Genomic DNA, 12,756 nt, shown 5'->3' on the forward strand with positions numbered 1-12,756 from the left:
TTTGCCCCTTTTGCTCCTCATTTTCAGCTCTGGGCAAGAGGGGTTCAGCACCGGAACACGCCAGTCCACCAACTTAACAGCCTTTCTGCCCGCGCTTCCAAAACCTCTCAAAGCTGTCCCCTGGAAACAGTTTCAAGTTCCTAACTTCTCTAAGTCTGAAGCCCTGCAGACGAGCGCTGTGGGGAATTTTCCAGAGTCTTGGAACGACAAAGCGTGCGCCACCCAATGAAACATATGCACACAAAACGGGCATGTGCGTTCTGCAGTAGGGGAGAGGCAGGGCGCCTGCGCGCGCCTCGGCCACACCCCCTACGCGGAACTGGCCAATGGGGCCCGGTAGACGGGCAAGCGCGCGACTTCAAATGATCCCGGGGTCGACTCCGTCCGACCGCACGACAAACCGGCGTGGTTGACGTCAGCAATGCGCGCCGGAAACGCGCATCTCCCGCGCGCCGCTGGCGCTAAGGGAAGGAAGTTGGGGCCCGAGCGGCCTGGGCTGTATTGGAAAGGCCGCGGGCGGCAGCAGCAGCTACTTGGTCACTTTGAAGGCTGCAGGATGGGAGACGATATGGATGCCATAGTCCCTGAGCGGGAGATGAAGGTTAGAGATTGGCCGTGGCCTCCCTGCCGGCGGTAGTCCTGGAGGTGCCCTGGAGCCTCCCCCGCCTCCGCCTGCTGCTCCAGCAGTTTGCCGGGTTCAGAGCGCTCGCCTGTGCGTGTCGCGGGCATGAGTTCTCTCCTAGTGCAGCTCACATGTCCTTGGGTGGGCTTGGCCACGCCTCTTCAGTTACCCCAGTTACTCCCATGTGCTGGTCGCCTTAGGAGTAACAACGACCTTGTTTGTTGTGTGCGAGGTGCCGTGGCCGTCGACACGGTTGTAACTTCTACAACTAGCTCATCAAGGGAGCAAATTGAAGTTCAGAAAGTAAATTCTCCACAGTCACGTGGCTGAAGTCTCATGTCTTATCTTTTAGACGGGGTCTCTTGTAGTCCAGGCTGGCTTCTAACTCTGTCTACTGGAGGCTGGCCTTGGACTCTTGATACCCCTGTCCCCACCTCTCACTTTCTGGGATTATTGGCATGCATCACCACACTTGGCGTAAACCCTCACTTCTTAGTTGTCAGTTTCCTGATACTTGGAGGTGGTCCACACTACCCAAGATGGAACCAAGATACACTTTCTGCTTTCCAAAACCCCTAGTTAGTCGGAATAGAAAGTTTGACACAGGAAATAAGCTTGAAGTCAAGAAACTAGAGGAAAGGCAAGTGTCTCTGATGATAAGGTGGACACCCTCTCCCGCACTTCTGGATACTGTGTTAATAGTTGACGTGTATATAATCTGACTGAATGAAAACACAGAGAATGGTAGACATCTGGAAATGAGTGAGGTACAGGAGGGTGTTAGACATTTGTGTGAATAGTGAATCACTAAAACGAACATATGGGAGAGTGGTCCAGACCGTGCTTAGAAACAGTGGCCCTTTCTTGAGCATCAGTGCCTGTGCTGAGCCCCATGATGGACATGGGTCCTGTCCCTCAGATAACACCGAGGTAGAGAAGCCTTAGAACCACAGGGTGAATATAGTGGTGTCTGAGCTACTGTCAGTAGCAGAAAGGAGAGCTTTTTTGTACTGCCTCGTCTTAGTGGCTCTCCACACAAAGGCCATCAAGATCTAGTAGTATAGTCATGACTATTAGGATGAAAATCACAAAAATATAAATGATTTATTCCTTTATGAACCCATAGTGTGGTCCCACGGGGAAAGTGGTATGAACCTTTGCCCACTCTATTCACTTAAGAATATTTCAGTCTACCTTTGAGTAAATACGAATTAAACATGGACTACAGGGAAATTAGTATTTTGCTAGATACCCTTTATGAAACCATAAAGCTCTATGGGAATAAATTTTCTCTTGTGTCTGTCACATTCTTTTCACAAAAACCCTGATTTAAAGATGGGTTTGGGGAGTTGGGGGTGGGGAGACAGATGCAGCTTAACCAAGTGATTAGAGATTAACAAAGTGTGAAGCTGTCAGATCCCTAGGAACTGGAGTTACCGACATTTGTAAGCTTCTATGTGGGTTCTGGGAATTGAACCCAGATCTTCTGGAAGAGCGGCCAGTTCTCTTAACCACTGAACCCTCTCCACCTCTCTGTATTTCATTCAACAAATCTTAATGAATATAGAGTCTAAAAGCAGGAAATTGTTGGCCTTGGTAATAAGTGCATTTTTGTTAATACTGAGATTGTGTTTATGGACTGTAACAGTGAACATGATTTAATTTCTTCCTTCCTGAAAATTGATCTGTTTCATCCTTCAAAACAGGACTTTCAGTTTAGAGCACTGAAGAAAGTAAGGATCTTTGACTCTCCTGAAGAGTTGCCCAAGGCGCGCTCGAGTATGCTTGCCATATCCAATAAGTATGGTATGCTCTTTGCTGGTGGCGCCGGTGGCTTGCATGTTTTTCCTACTAAAAGTCTTCTTATCCAAAACAGACCTGGAGATGATCCCAATAAAATTGGTAAGCACTTTAGTTTATATGGCATAGCAGGGATAGGGCTGTGGTGGCATGCTAATTGATGTAGTTCCTTCCTGAGACACTTTTTTTTTCCCCTTGGTTTTTCGAGACAGGGTTTCTCTGTATCTTTGGAGCCTGTCTGGAACTTGCTCTTGTAGACCAGGCTTCCCTCGAATTCACAGAGATTCACCTGCCTCTGCCTCCCGAGTGCTGGGATTAAAGATGTGCACCACCAATGCGTGGCTCAATAATTTTATTTTTATTTTGTGTGCATTGGTGTTTTGCTTACATGTATGTTTGTGTGAGGGTGTACAATCCCCTGGAACTAGAGTCACAGAAGATCAAGTGCTGGGAATTGAAGCCAGATCCTCTGGGAGAATAGCTAGTACTCTTAACTGGCTGAGCCATCTCTCCAACTCCCCAAGACACAATATTAATGTGAAAATTAAAATTGCTTTTGGAATTAAGAGTGCTTTGTAAAGTAGGGTGCCAGAGTCCAGGTAGGATGCCAAAAGCCTTTGAGTTTTCTCTTCAGCCCTCTGTGCTTGTTTCTATGAGTTGTTTCTCTAAGATCCGGAAAGAAGAAGGTGCTGTTGTGCCGCACTTTTCTTTTGCGCAGTTGAAGTTGGACTCTGGCTGTCTGTGAGAAGGCATGCCAGAACCACCCCAACAGATGGGAATGTGTATTTGGGGCATTGTAGTAAAAGCATTTTCACAAGGGCAGTAGGAAGTCTTGTGATATTTACTGCTTCAGTACCTCCTTATAGGAAAGTTAAGCTGGTCGGTAGTGGCACACACCTTCAATCCCAGCCCCATCCCTGCAGGTGAAGGCAGGTGGATCTCTGTGAGTTTGAGGCCAGCCTGATCTACAGAGTGAGTTCCAGTACAGCCAGGGCTACACAGAGAAACCCTGTCTGGAAAAAAAAGGAAGAAAGAAAAAGAAAACCAGTTAGGAGGAAAGTTAAAATTATTTCCTATAACTAAGGATCCAAGGGTATATGTTTGTATAGATGAGAAAATGTTTCAAATTGACTTGGATAAAGGATTATGGCTGTGTGCCTAGAACATTCTTTTTTGTTTTGTCTTTTCTGTTTTTGTAGTTGAGCCAGTCGACAGCTTGAATGTTGCTCTGAAATTCCCAGTACATCACCTGGCACTGAGCTGTGACAACCTCACACTCTCTGCATGCATGGTGTCCAGTGAATACGGCTCCGTTATAGCTTTTTTTGATGTTCGCACATTTTCGAATCAGGTAAGCTACTGTAAATTGTATTTTCTACATGGGAACAAAGAAATTTCCTTACGCATTCTGACTTGGAAGCTGCTCCATGGTATGGTTAAGGGGAAGGTTTTTATTTGGAAGAGTCTGGAGCAGAAAGAGAAAGAAGTAGACGGAACGTGGCCTGCATACAGGACGTGGCCAGGGCTGTCTGCAAGAGGGAAGAGCAATGGGGGTAGAGATCAAGAGAACCGGGAGAGGGGAGAGGGGGGAGCACACTGAGAAGAGCAGGCTGTAAGGAGAACGGTAGCTCAGGGTTGTTGGGGAGGGAAGTCTGAGAGCTGGAAAGAGTTTAGGGCCAGGAAAGAGGTGAGATTCCAGCATGGACTTTGAAATGTGTAACAGGTACTGGAGGAACCTGGGGCCAGCATGAGCTCTGATATGCTAATATGCTAGAGGTAAAGGAAATGATTCCTTTAGGTGGGAACCAGTTTCTCAATTTCCTGAGGAATGGTGACTTTCATCTAACCACCAGAAATACTCCTAGAGTCCTGGTTTATCTCATTTCTGAATATTTGGTCTGCTTTTTGAAGTTTGGAGAATTGGAATAGTTTCCTTTGGACCTAACAGATGCATCTCAGGTTGACATGTGAAGTCTTTATGGATTAAAATAAAGGTTAAAAAAAAAACCATTCTTAAATATAGACTCCTAAGTCTTGTTTTTTTTCTTTAAGATTTATTTATTTATTGCATATACAGTGTTCCGCCTACATTCCAGAATAGGGCACCAGATTGAATTGTAGATGGTTGTGAGCCACCATGTGGTTGCTGGGAATTGAACTCAGAACCTCTGAAAGAGCAGTCAGTGCTCTTAACCTCTGAACCATCTCTCCAGCCCCCAACTCATAAGTCTTTGAGATAGAAAATATTTTAGTAATTATTTTATAATATGTCCTGTACCAAGTTAACATTTCTCATTTACACACAAGACTACCACTTGAGGAGACTTACAAAATTTGCTCTGTGGCAGACCATGGAGCTAGCCAAGAAGGTTTGATCTTGGCTGCTGATGCAGCCAGACTAGTTATTCAGTAGCTGTGTAGTATACTGGCTATGTCTTTGGCATTGGATGTTTTTGTGTGGCTTGTCTTTTTTTCATGCTTCCTATAGTAGGTACAGTGTCTTCATTTTACAGTTGGGGAGACAGATTTCAGAAAGTTTAACATTGGCTAAGCATGCTAGCACACACCTGTAGTCCCAAGACTAAAGTAGGCAGACAGTGAGTTTGAGACCAGGCCATGCTAAAGAACCTGTCTCAAAAAACAGAACAAATAAAGCCCCCACCAAAAGCCAAGAAAGAAATCAAACACCTAGCCAAGGTCATTAAGCAGATCCAAGACCCCTGCTTTTGCATATCCCTACCAGTAGTCTCTCTAAGTATAGTGGAATAATTGATGGCCATTTCTAAGTTCCATTGAATTGTTTGTAACAAATAGATTGCCATGCAGAGCGACTTCCACCCCCCTCCCTTGGTTATGAAGAAATGCAGAGTTTGATTTCAGAAAGAATGCATATTCAATCATTTCCTCTGAATCCTAAGTGCCCTTGTGTTTGTTAATTTATTTATTTTGCATTTGTGCCCTTACTTGAACAGGCTAAACCAGTGAAACTCCCATTTACCTATCACAAGCTTTCAAAGGATGTAGGTGGTATGGTGACTGATATGAAGTGGAACCCCACTGTCCCGTCCATGGTGGCAGTTTGTCTGGCTGATGGCAGTATTGCTGTCCTGCAAGTTACAGAAGTGGTGAAAGTGTGTGCCACTCTTCCTCCCTCGGCAGCAGTTACATGTGGTGGGTAGTAAATGCTTTCGCATAGGAAGTGCAATAATGGCCAGCTGTTTAAAAGTTAACCTTTAATCCCAGCACTTGGGAGGCAGAGGCAGGTGGATCTCTGAGTTCAAGGCCAGCCTGGTCCACAGAGTTCACGGACATCCTCCAAAACAATACAGGGAAACCCTGTCTCAATAAAACAAAACAAAACAAAACAAAAAATAACAGTAATTTCTAGAAGTAAAAGTGGATGGCTTTCTTGTTTTGTGTGGATTTCAGGGGATGGGGAGGGGGTAGAAATTGAGAATAATTCTTTATTTCTATAGTTAAAGGTATTGAAGCCAAACAGCATACATGAATTAATTTGAATGTGTTTGGGTTATTGAGAGAAAAACATGAGCACAGCTCATTTATAACTGGGTTTTTGACAGCAATTGTCTAAAAGAGTGGCCTTCTGAAAGTCATTTGTACCTCTATGAAAAGCACTAGAAATAACAAATGGAAACTACAGAGTGATTCCTTGATCATTTAAACTCCTTGTCTTGCAATTCTACTGGAAAAGCACTCTTACCTTTTAGTTAATGACCTGGTGGTAAGTCATAAGAGGCTGTATTGTTAAAATGTTTGCACTGGGCTGGAGAGATGGCTCAGCTGTTAAAGGCTAGGCTCACAACCGAAAATAAAATGGTTGCACTTTCTCCACTCTGCTGGGGATGCTCTCTCTGGGTGACTGTGTAGCTGTCTAGATCTTGGTTCACTGGGTTTTAATGGGTAGCATTGTCTCCTCAGTGTGCTGGAGTCCCAAAGGAAAGCAGCTGGCAGTAGGGAAGCAGAATGGAACCGTGGTCCAGTATCTTCCTGTGAGTTCCTGTTTTCCTGTTTAACCCACCACTGTTGGGGGTTGTTTTGGAGACATCTTTGTGACTTTTTTTTTTTGCTATTAATAAGCCAATCATAATTAGGAATATCTTAGTGTTAGACTGTATGAGGCCTAGGATTCAGTCCTTAGTACTACAAAATAAACAAAAGGAATGATATGGGGATTGGGTGGGGGGCTGGAGAGGGCTGGTGGAGGGACAAGGGAGGAGGGGTGGGAGAGGGAGCTGGAACTGACATGTGCAGCATGCATGTTTCTAACTTAAATAAAAACATATTGAGGTGGGGGGGGAAAGGAGTTGATGAAAAACCTATTACCATAACAGATTCACTCCAGTTAAAGGACAGTTGCTATCTTTTAACCATCTTAAAGCTTCATTTTCTCCGGTTGTGGGCAACAAACAGAACAGATGCTCTTGTTGCCTTTTCTTGTCTTCTCCTTAGGGGGCCCTTTTGTTTTGTTGGATTATTATTTTTATGTGCATTGATGTTTTGCCTGCATGTGTGTCCCTGTGAAGGTGTCAGAACTCCTGGAACCAGTTAAAACCAGTGACTTGCCATGTGGGTGCTGGGAATTGAACCCAGATCTTCTGGAAGAGCAGCCAGTGCTCTCAACCATTGAGCCATCTCTCCAGCCCATGTTTTGTTTTTTAAGACAGGGTCTCACTATGTACCAGGCTGGGCTTGAACTCCACCTGCCTCTGCCTCAGGAGTGTTGGGAATCAAAGGAGTGTGCCACCATGCAAAAGAAATTTTTTTCTAGATTTATTTGGTTTCTTTTTTATGCCTGCATGTGTGTATATGTACCACATGTGTGCATTGTACCTTTGGAGGGCAGAAGAGAGCCATTAGATCTGGAACTGTAGTTAGGAATGATTGGGAGCTATTGTGTGTGTGCTGGGAGTCAAACTCATGTCCTCTGCAAGAGCAGCAAGTGCTCTTAACCACTGAGCCTTTTAGGAACTGGGAGTACAAGCAGTCACCTTTGCTTGTTGTTGTCAAACATAATGTGAAATTGGCTGCGTAGTCTTTTGGGAGGCATTAGCTACTAAAACGATAATACAGTTTATAGACTTTAATTGCTTGACGGTTTGCTTGCTTGCTTTTGAGACAAGGTTCTCTATGTAACTCTGGCTGTCCTGGAACTCTGCCATGTAGACGAGGCTGACCTCGAACTCACAGAGATCTGCCTGCCTCTGACTCTGGGGATGGGTCTGGGATTAAAGGCGTGCGCCAACACACCCAGCCATGCTTTTTTTTATTTTTAATACCTTAGCATCCTGAGGGCTTCTTTCCAGTTGTGTGCAGGGAGCTACTCTCTCTTGAGTGGTTCCATAGTAGTCTACTGTGTTATGTTATCTTATTGACGGTCATGTGTATCAGTACTAGTAGCTGTGGCACTGCAAATGATGCTGTGTTGAGCATTCTCATGAGCTGCATCTGAAGGTGTTCATGTGAGCATTTCCCTGGGTAGGGTGTGCTAGGAGTAGGTGGTACTGCCTTTGTTTCGGGGGTTGGAAGGGAGATAGAACACACCAGTTTTAAGGGGATCTGATTGGATTTGAATTTCATTGATTTGAGCACTGTTTCATTTGACATTTGTCAAATCTCTTTCAGACTTTGCAGGAAAAAAAAGTCATTCCATGTCCTCCGTTTTATGAGTCAGATCATCCTGTAAGAGGTAACAGCTGCTTTGCTTATTTTCTGACTCCTACTGCAGCCATTCTAGCCACGTGAGGTCCTCTGTCCCTGCTCAGAGCATGTAGGAACCAGTTTCACACTTAATGTCATGAGCTGTTCAGTGTAATACTTGAAATGGGTCTTGCTTTTTTACAAGGATTCTTCTTAATTTTCCCTAATAATAATAATCCTGTAGAAAACCCACTACATTTAAGAAACTGGGCTAATTGATGCCTTTGTATATGTGAATTATCCTTATTCAATGTAAAGCCATAGTGCTTGTGTGTGTGTGTGTCCAAGTTAAACCTTGCAGCACATGGTTACTGTCCCAAACATATGATGTAGTTTGTCATATCTTCTTGCTGAGATTGGTGACCTAGAAATTAGGGATGTGTGTTTTTCAGTCCTGGATGTGCTGTGGATTGGCACCTATGTCTTCATGATAGTTTATGCTGGTGCAGATGTGACCATGGAAACCTGTCCAGATGTGGTGATGGCTTTACTCCCGGTAAGCACATGAAAGAACATCTTTGTTTTCTGAGAGTCACGGAAGTTTTCTAGTAAGCTAACTTAGAATTAAATTCCTTTCCATATTAGCTGTGATGACAGAGTCTGGTGGTCCTGAGAACAAAATTATGGTAGTCATCTTAGTCACTGTTCTATTGCTGTGAAGAGGCACCATGACCAAGGCAACTCTTTTTTTTTTTTTTTCCTTCCGGTTTTTACGAGACAGGGTTTCTCTGTATTGTTTTGGAGGCTGTCAGCCTGGCCTTGAACTCACAGAGATCCGCCTGCCTCTGCCTCCCGAGTGCTGGGATTAAAGGTGTGTGCCACCACCGCCCGGCTACCAAGGCAACTCTTACAAAAGGAAAATATTTATTTGGGGTCTTGCTTATAGTTTTACAGGCTTAGTCCATGATCATCATGGCAGGAGACAGACAGGCATGGCACTGGAGCAGTAGCCAGAGAGAGACACTTGGCCTAGTGTGAGCTTTTGAAACCTCAAAGCCTGTTCCCCAGAAACATGCTCCCTCCAGCAAAGCTGTGCCTCTTAACCCTACCCAAACGGATCAAGCATTCAAGCATTCGTACCTATAGTGACCAATCTCAGACCACCACAGCATGGTTTCATTATGAATTTTAAAATATAAGGTTGCCAGGCAGTGGTGGCACACGCCTTTAATCCCAGCACTCCAGAGGCAGAGACAGGCAGATCTCTGTGAGTTTGAGGTCAGCCTGGTCTACAAAGCAACACAGAAAAACACTGTTTCAAAAAGCAAAACAAACACAAAGGTTAAGATGTGTATTTACTTATGTTGTGATTTAGAAAAGAAAGGGATTTCTTGATTTTTGAAGAGTGTATTTTATGTGTATTTTCCTGCATGTATGTATGTTTGTTACATGTGTGCCTGTTGCCCACAGAGGTCAGAAGTGACCATCAGATCCCCTGGAACTAGAATGTGACTGTGAGGCACCATGTAGGTGCTAGGAACTAAACCCAGGTCTTCGGTTGAGGCAATAAGTGCTCTTAACTACTAAGCTGTCTCTCTGACCTCTATCTTCATTTGATTGATTGATTTGGGTTTTTCAAGGCAAGATGTCTCTATGTAGCCCTGACTAACCTGGAACTCCCTTTGTAGAGTGCCCTGCCCCTATCTTGACTTCTGACATTCATTTATTTATCACATATTTGTGACATACAGGCAGTTTGTTCTGCACTGCTTTAAAACTCACATACAGAGGTAGCCAGGTCAAAGTCCTTGCTGTTGAGCTCATATGCTCATGGTTGGATAATCTGTAGTCAGAGTCATGGGAGTGGGGATGGAGAGAAGAAAGCAGAATCCACAAAAACACTTAGAAATTTTATTATAGAAAAAGACTCCTAGGCTGGAGAGATGGCTCAGAGGTTAAGAGCACTGGCTGTCTTCCAGAGGTCCTGAGTTCAATTCCCAGCAACCACATTTTGGTTCACAGCCATCTGTAATGAGATCTGGTGCCCTCTTCTAGCCTGCAGGGATACATGCAGATAGAACACTGTATATATAGCAAGTAATGCAGTTCTGCCTTAATAAATCTGTTTGCTCTGCTTGGAAAAGAATTTTTCATCCTACCAGTCAGAAACAACTCGATATTTTAGTATACAAATTTCCAACTCTTCCTTTCTGTTTTCTATCTTGGAGGTGAAGGACTCTTGGCATAGTTCAGTTGATCCTCAAAACTTTTAATCCTTCTTCCTGCCTCTGCTTCTAAGTGCTGGTCAGAAAATAACAAAATAAACCTTTTTACTCTCGGCTTTCCTGGAAATCTCTCGTGTCATTGATGAGGTCTGTTAGCCAGTTGTTCTGTAGAAGGTAGATTTGACACTTCCTGTGCAGTACATTCCTGTTTCATTCTCCTCAGTTTTAAGGGGATCCTTTCCTGACTATGCTGGGTGGCAATTATGTATATATTTTAGTATACATATTGACAAATGAGATCACTAGGTCAGGATATGTACCTCTTTGTTTTGTGGGGGTTTTATTGTTTGTTTTTTGATGCTAAGGATTTAATCTGTGCCACATAGACAGAAGCAAGCATTCTGTCACTGAATTATGTCTCTAACCCTTGGTTGTCTGAGTTCAGTTTGGCCATGAATTCATAATTCTTTTACCTCTGCCTCCCAGCTGCTGGGATTATGTGCCCATTCCCTGTGCCCAGCTGTTGTGTGCCTTTGATGAGCTTTAGAAGGCATGCCTGTCTCTCTCATGAGAGTTGTACCAGTTATGTCACCACCACTGGGGTTAGGATGTGGCGGTTCCACACTGACTCCGTGGCAGTATGAGAAAAGTTGTCTTGTTCATTTTTTTCCTTTTGAGATAGGACCATCTTATACTATAGCCCAGGATGAACTGGGACTCACTCTGTAGCCAAGGATGGCCTTAAATTTTCAACCATCTTCCTGCTTTAGCCTCCAAGTGCCAAGATTATAAAGATAAGCCACCATGCCGTGCTGTTGTAGTAACTCTCTTGGCAGTCTGCTGAGATTCAGTTTAAAATTACGTTTAATTTCGATGTTTTCTTTGACAATCTCAGTAACTCCTCTTCCTTGGGAGTAGAGTTGACATGAGTACCAGCTGAGTGCTGACGTTTCCTGTGATTGGCTGAGAGTCCTCAGGGACTCTGAGGAAACGTGTGGGTCTGTTGTACAGCTGAGAAAACCAGGCAGCAAAAGGCTGAGTGGGTCGCTCTTGTGTCCTGCAGCAGACTGTGGCAAAGTGCAGTTCTTGTTCAGCTCGCCTGGTAATAGGGTTTCTGTTCCTTCTGATCGACCCTTTGAGCTCATCCCTATGTTTGTACACAGATTTTGCCTTGAATTTCTGATTAAGCTTAAGTGATTTTTGTCTTGAGATTGAGAGCACATAAATTGTACATAAGATTTCTTTCCCCTTCCTCTTGTTTCTAGAAAAAAGAAGAAAAGCACCCAGAGATATTTGTGAACTTCATGGAGCCCTGCTACAGCAGCTGCACAGAGCGACAGCATCATTACTACCTCAATTACATCGAGGAGTGGTAAGCAGAGCGTTCCTGCCGCCGCTGTCAGGCCACACACCTCAGTCACTGAATTCCAGTGGGGAACTGTTCAGTAAGAGAGGAAAGTACAGGCTGAGAGGCCTCGGGGTATTTAGCTGATGGGTAACAATGTCTACTTCCGAGACATCTGCCTTCCTCTGCCTCCAGGGTTGGGCTAGGATTGAAAGCGTGTGCCACCACGTTCAGAATCACAGAGTCCAATTTTCTCAATGACAATGAGCAAGCAACTACAATGAAAATAGTGATTTTGTGTGTTTGTTTTGGAAAAGAGTCATTTGTAGCCTTAAGTTTGCAATGATCCTCCTGCCTCAGCCTTCTGAGTGCTGGGATTACAGGCATCATCTGACATACCTGGATTGAAAACACCAGTACCTAAGGAACTCATTCAGGGTTTCTCCAAAAACAGGTTATCTTTGAGAGCCCTTTGGAGCTTCTCGCACTGGATTTCATGCTGTGGGTTCTATGAGCCTTGACTTGGTTCCGTGTGTCCCCTTGTCTTTACAGGAATAGTAGTGGGCAAGTTTTCCAGCGCTTTCTGGTTCTATATCAAGCATCTTACATTCTCTCTTTAGCCTTCTAGGAACCCATGCCCTGTGTTGTGCTGTAGACCCAGTCAGGTTCAAGGTGTTGGTGGGCTTGAATGTAATAGCCTTTTGGTTTTGTTTTTAAGGGATTTGGTGCTGGCAGCATCTGCAGCGTCAACAGAAGTTAGCATCCTTGCTCGACAAAGTGATCAGGTAAAGTTCTCCTTTCTTGTCACTTTTATATCAAGTGAAGGTTAAGACTGTAATGTTTGTAGCTGGGCAGTGGTGGCACATGCCTTTTTTTTTTTTCTTCCAGAAAACCTGTCAATGTTTATTTCACACACTCTCTGAAGACAGTTTAAAACAGACTAAAAATAAAAGGCTAAGTTGTGGGCCTATTGTGCTGATGAGTCAACGGCTGGGAAGCAGGGGAGAATGAACAGGTGCTCCTGGTGCCAAAAGCAAAACCCAGAAAGCAGAGGTCAGACAGCAGAGCACCGGGCAATTCCAATCTCTAGTTTCTCTGAGGCGTCA

The 12,756-nt window shown here is 44.3% G+C and overlaps 1 protein-coding gene across 2 annotated transcripts in view; it reads left to right on the forward strand.

Moving 5' to 3' along the window:
• Positions 1-441: 441 nt before the first annotated feature.
• Nup214 (nucleoporin 214) overlaps positions 442-12,756 on the forward strand; it is an 82,327-nt gene continuing 70,012 nt past the window's right edge. For both annotated transcript variants that reach the window (XM_013126431.3, XM_021223885.2), the window contains exons 1-9: positions 442-601; positions 2,329-2,524; positions 3,622-3,773; positions 5,395-5,593; positions 6,362-6,432; positions 8,066-8,129; positions 8,533-8,636; positions 11,571-11,677; positions 12,369-12,435. In XM_013126431.3, the coding sequence (XP_012981885.1) occupies positions 557-601; positions 2,329-2,524; positions 3,622-3,773; positions 5,395-5,593; positions 6,362-6,432; positions 8,066-8,129; positions 8,533-8,636; positions 11,571-11,677; positions 12,369-12,435 (1,005 nt within the window). In that variant the 5' untranslated portion in view covers positions 442-556. The remainder of the gene's footprint in view (positions 602-2,328; positions 2,525-3,621; positions 3,774-5,394; positions 5,594-6,361; positions 6,433-8,065; positions 8,130-8,532; positions 8,637-11,570; positions 11,678-12,368; positions 12,436-12,756) is intronic.

The sequence above is a fragment of the Mesocricetus auratus genome, unplaced genomic scaffold (genome assembly GCF_017639785.1).
Source record: "Mesocricetus auratus isolate SY011 unplaced genomic scaffold, BCM_Maur_2.0 Super-Scaffold_100172, whole genome shotgun sequence".
NCBI lineage: Eukaryota > Metazoa > Chordata > Mammalia > Rodentia > Cricetidae > Mesocricetus > Mesocricetus auratus.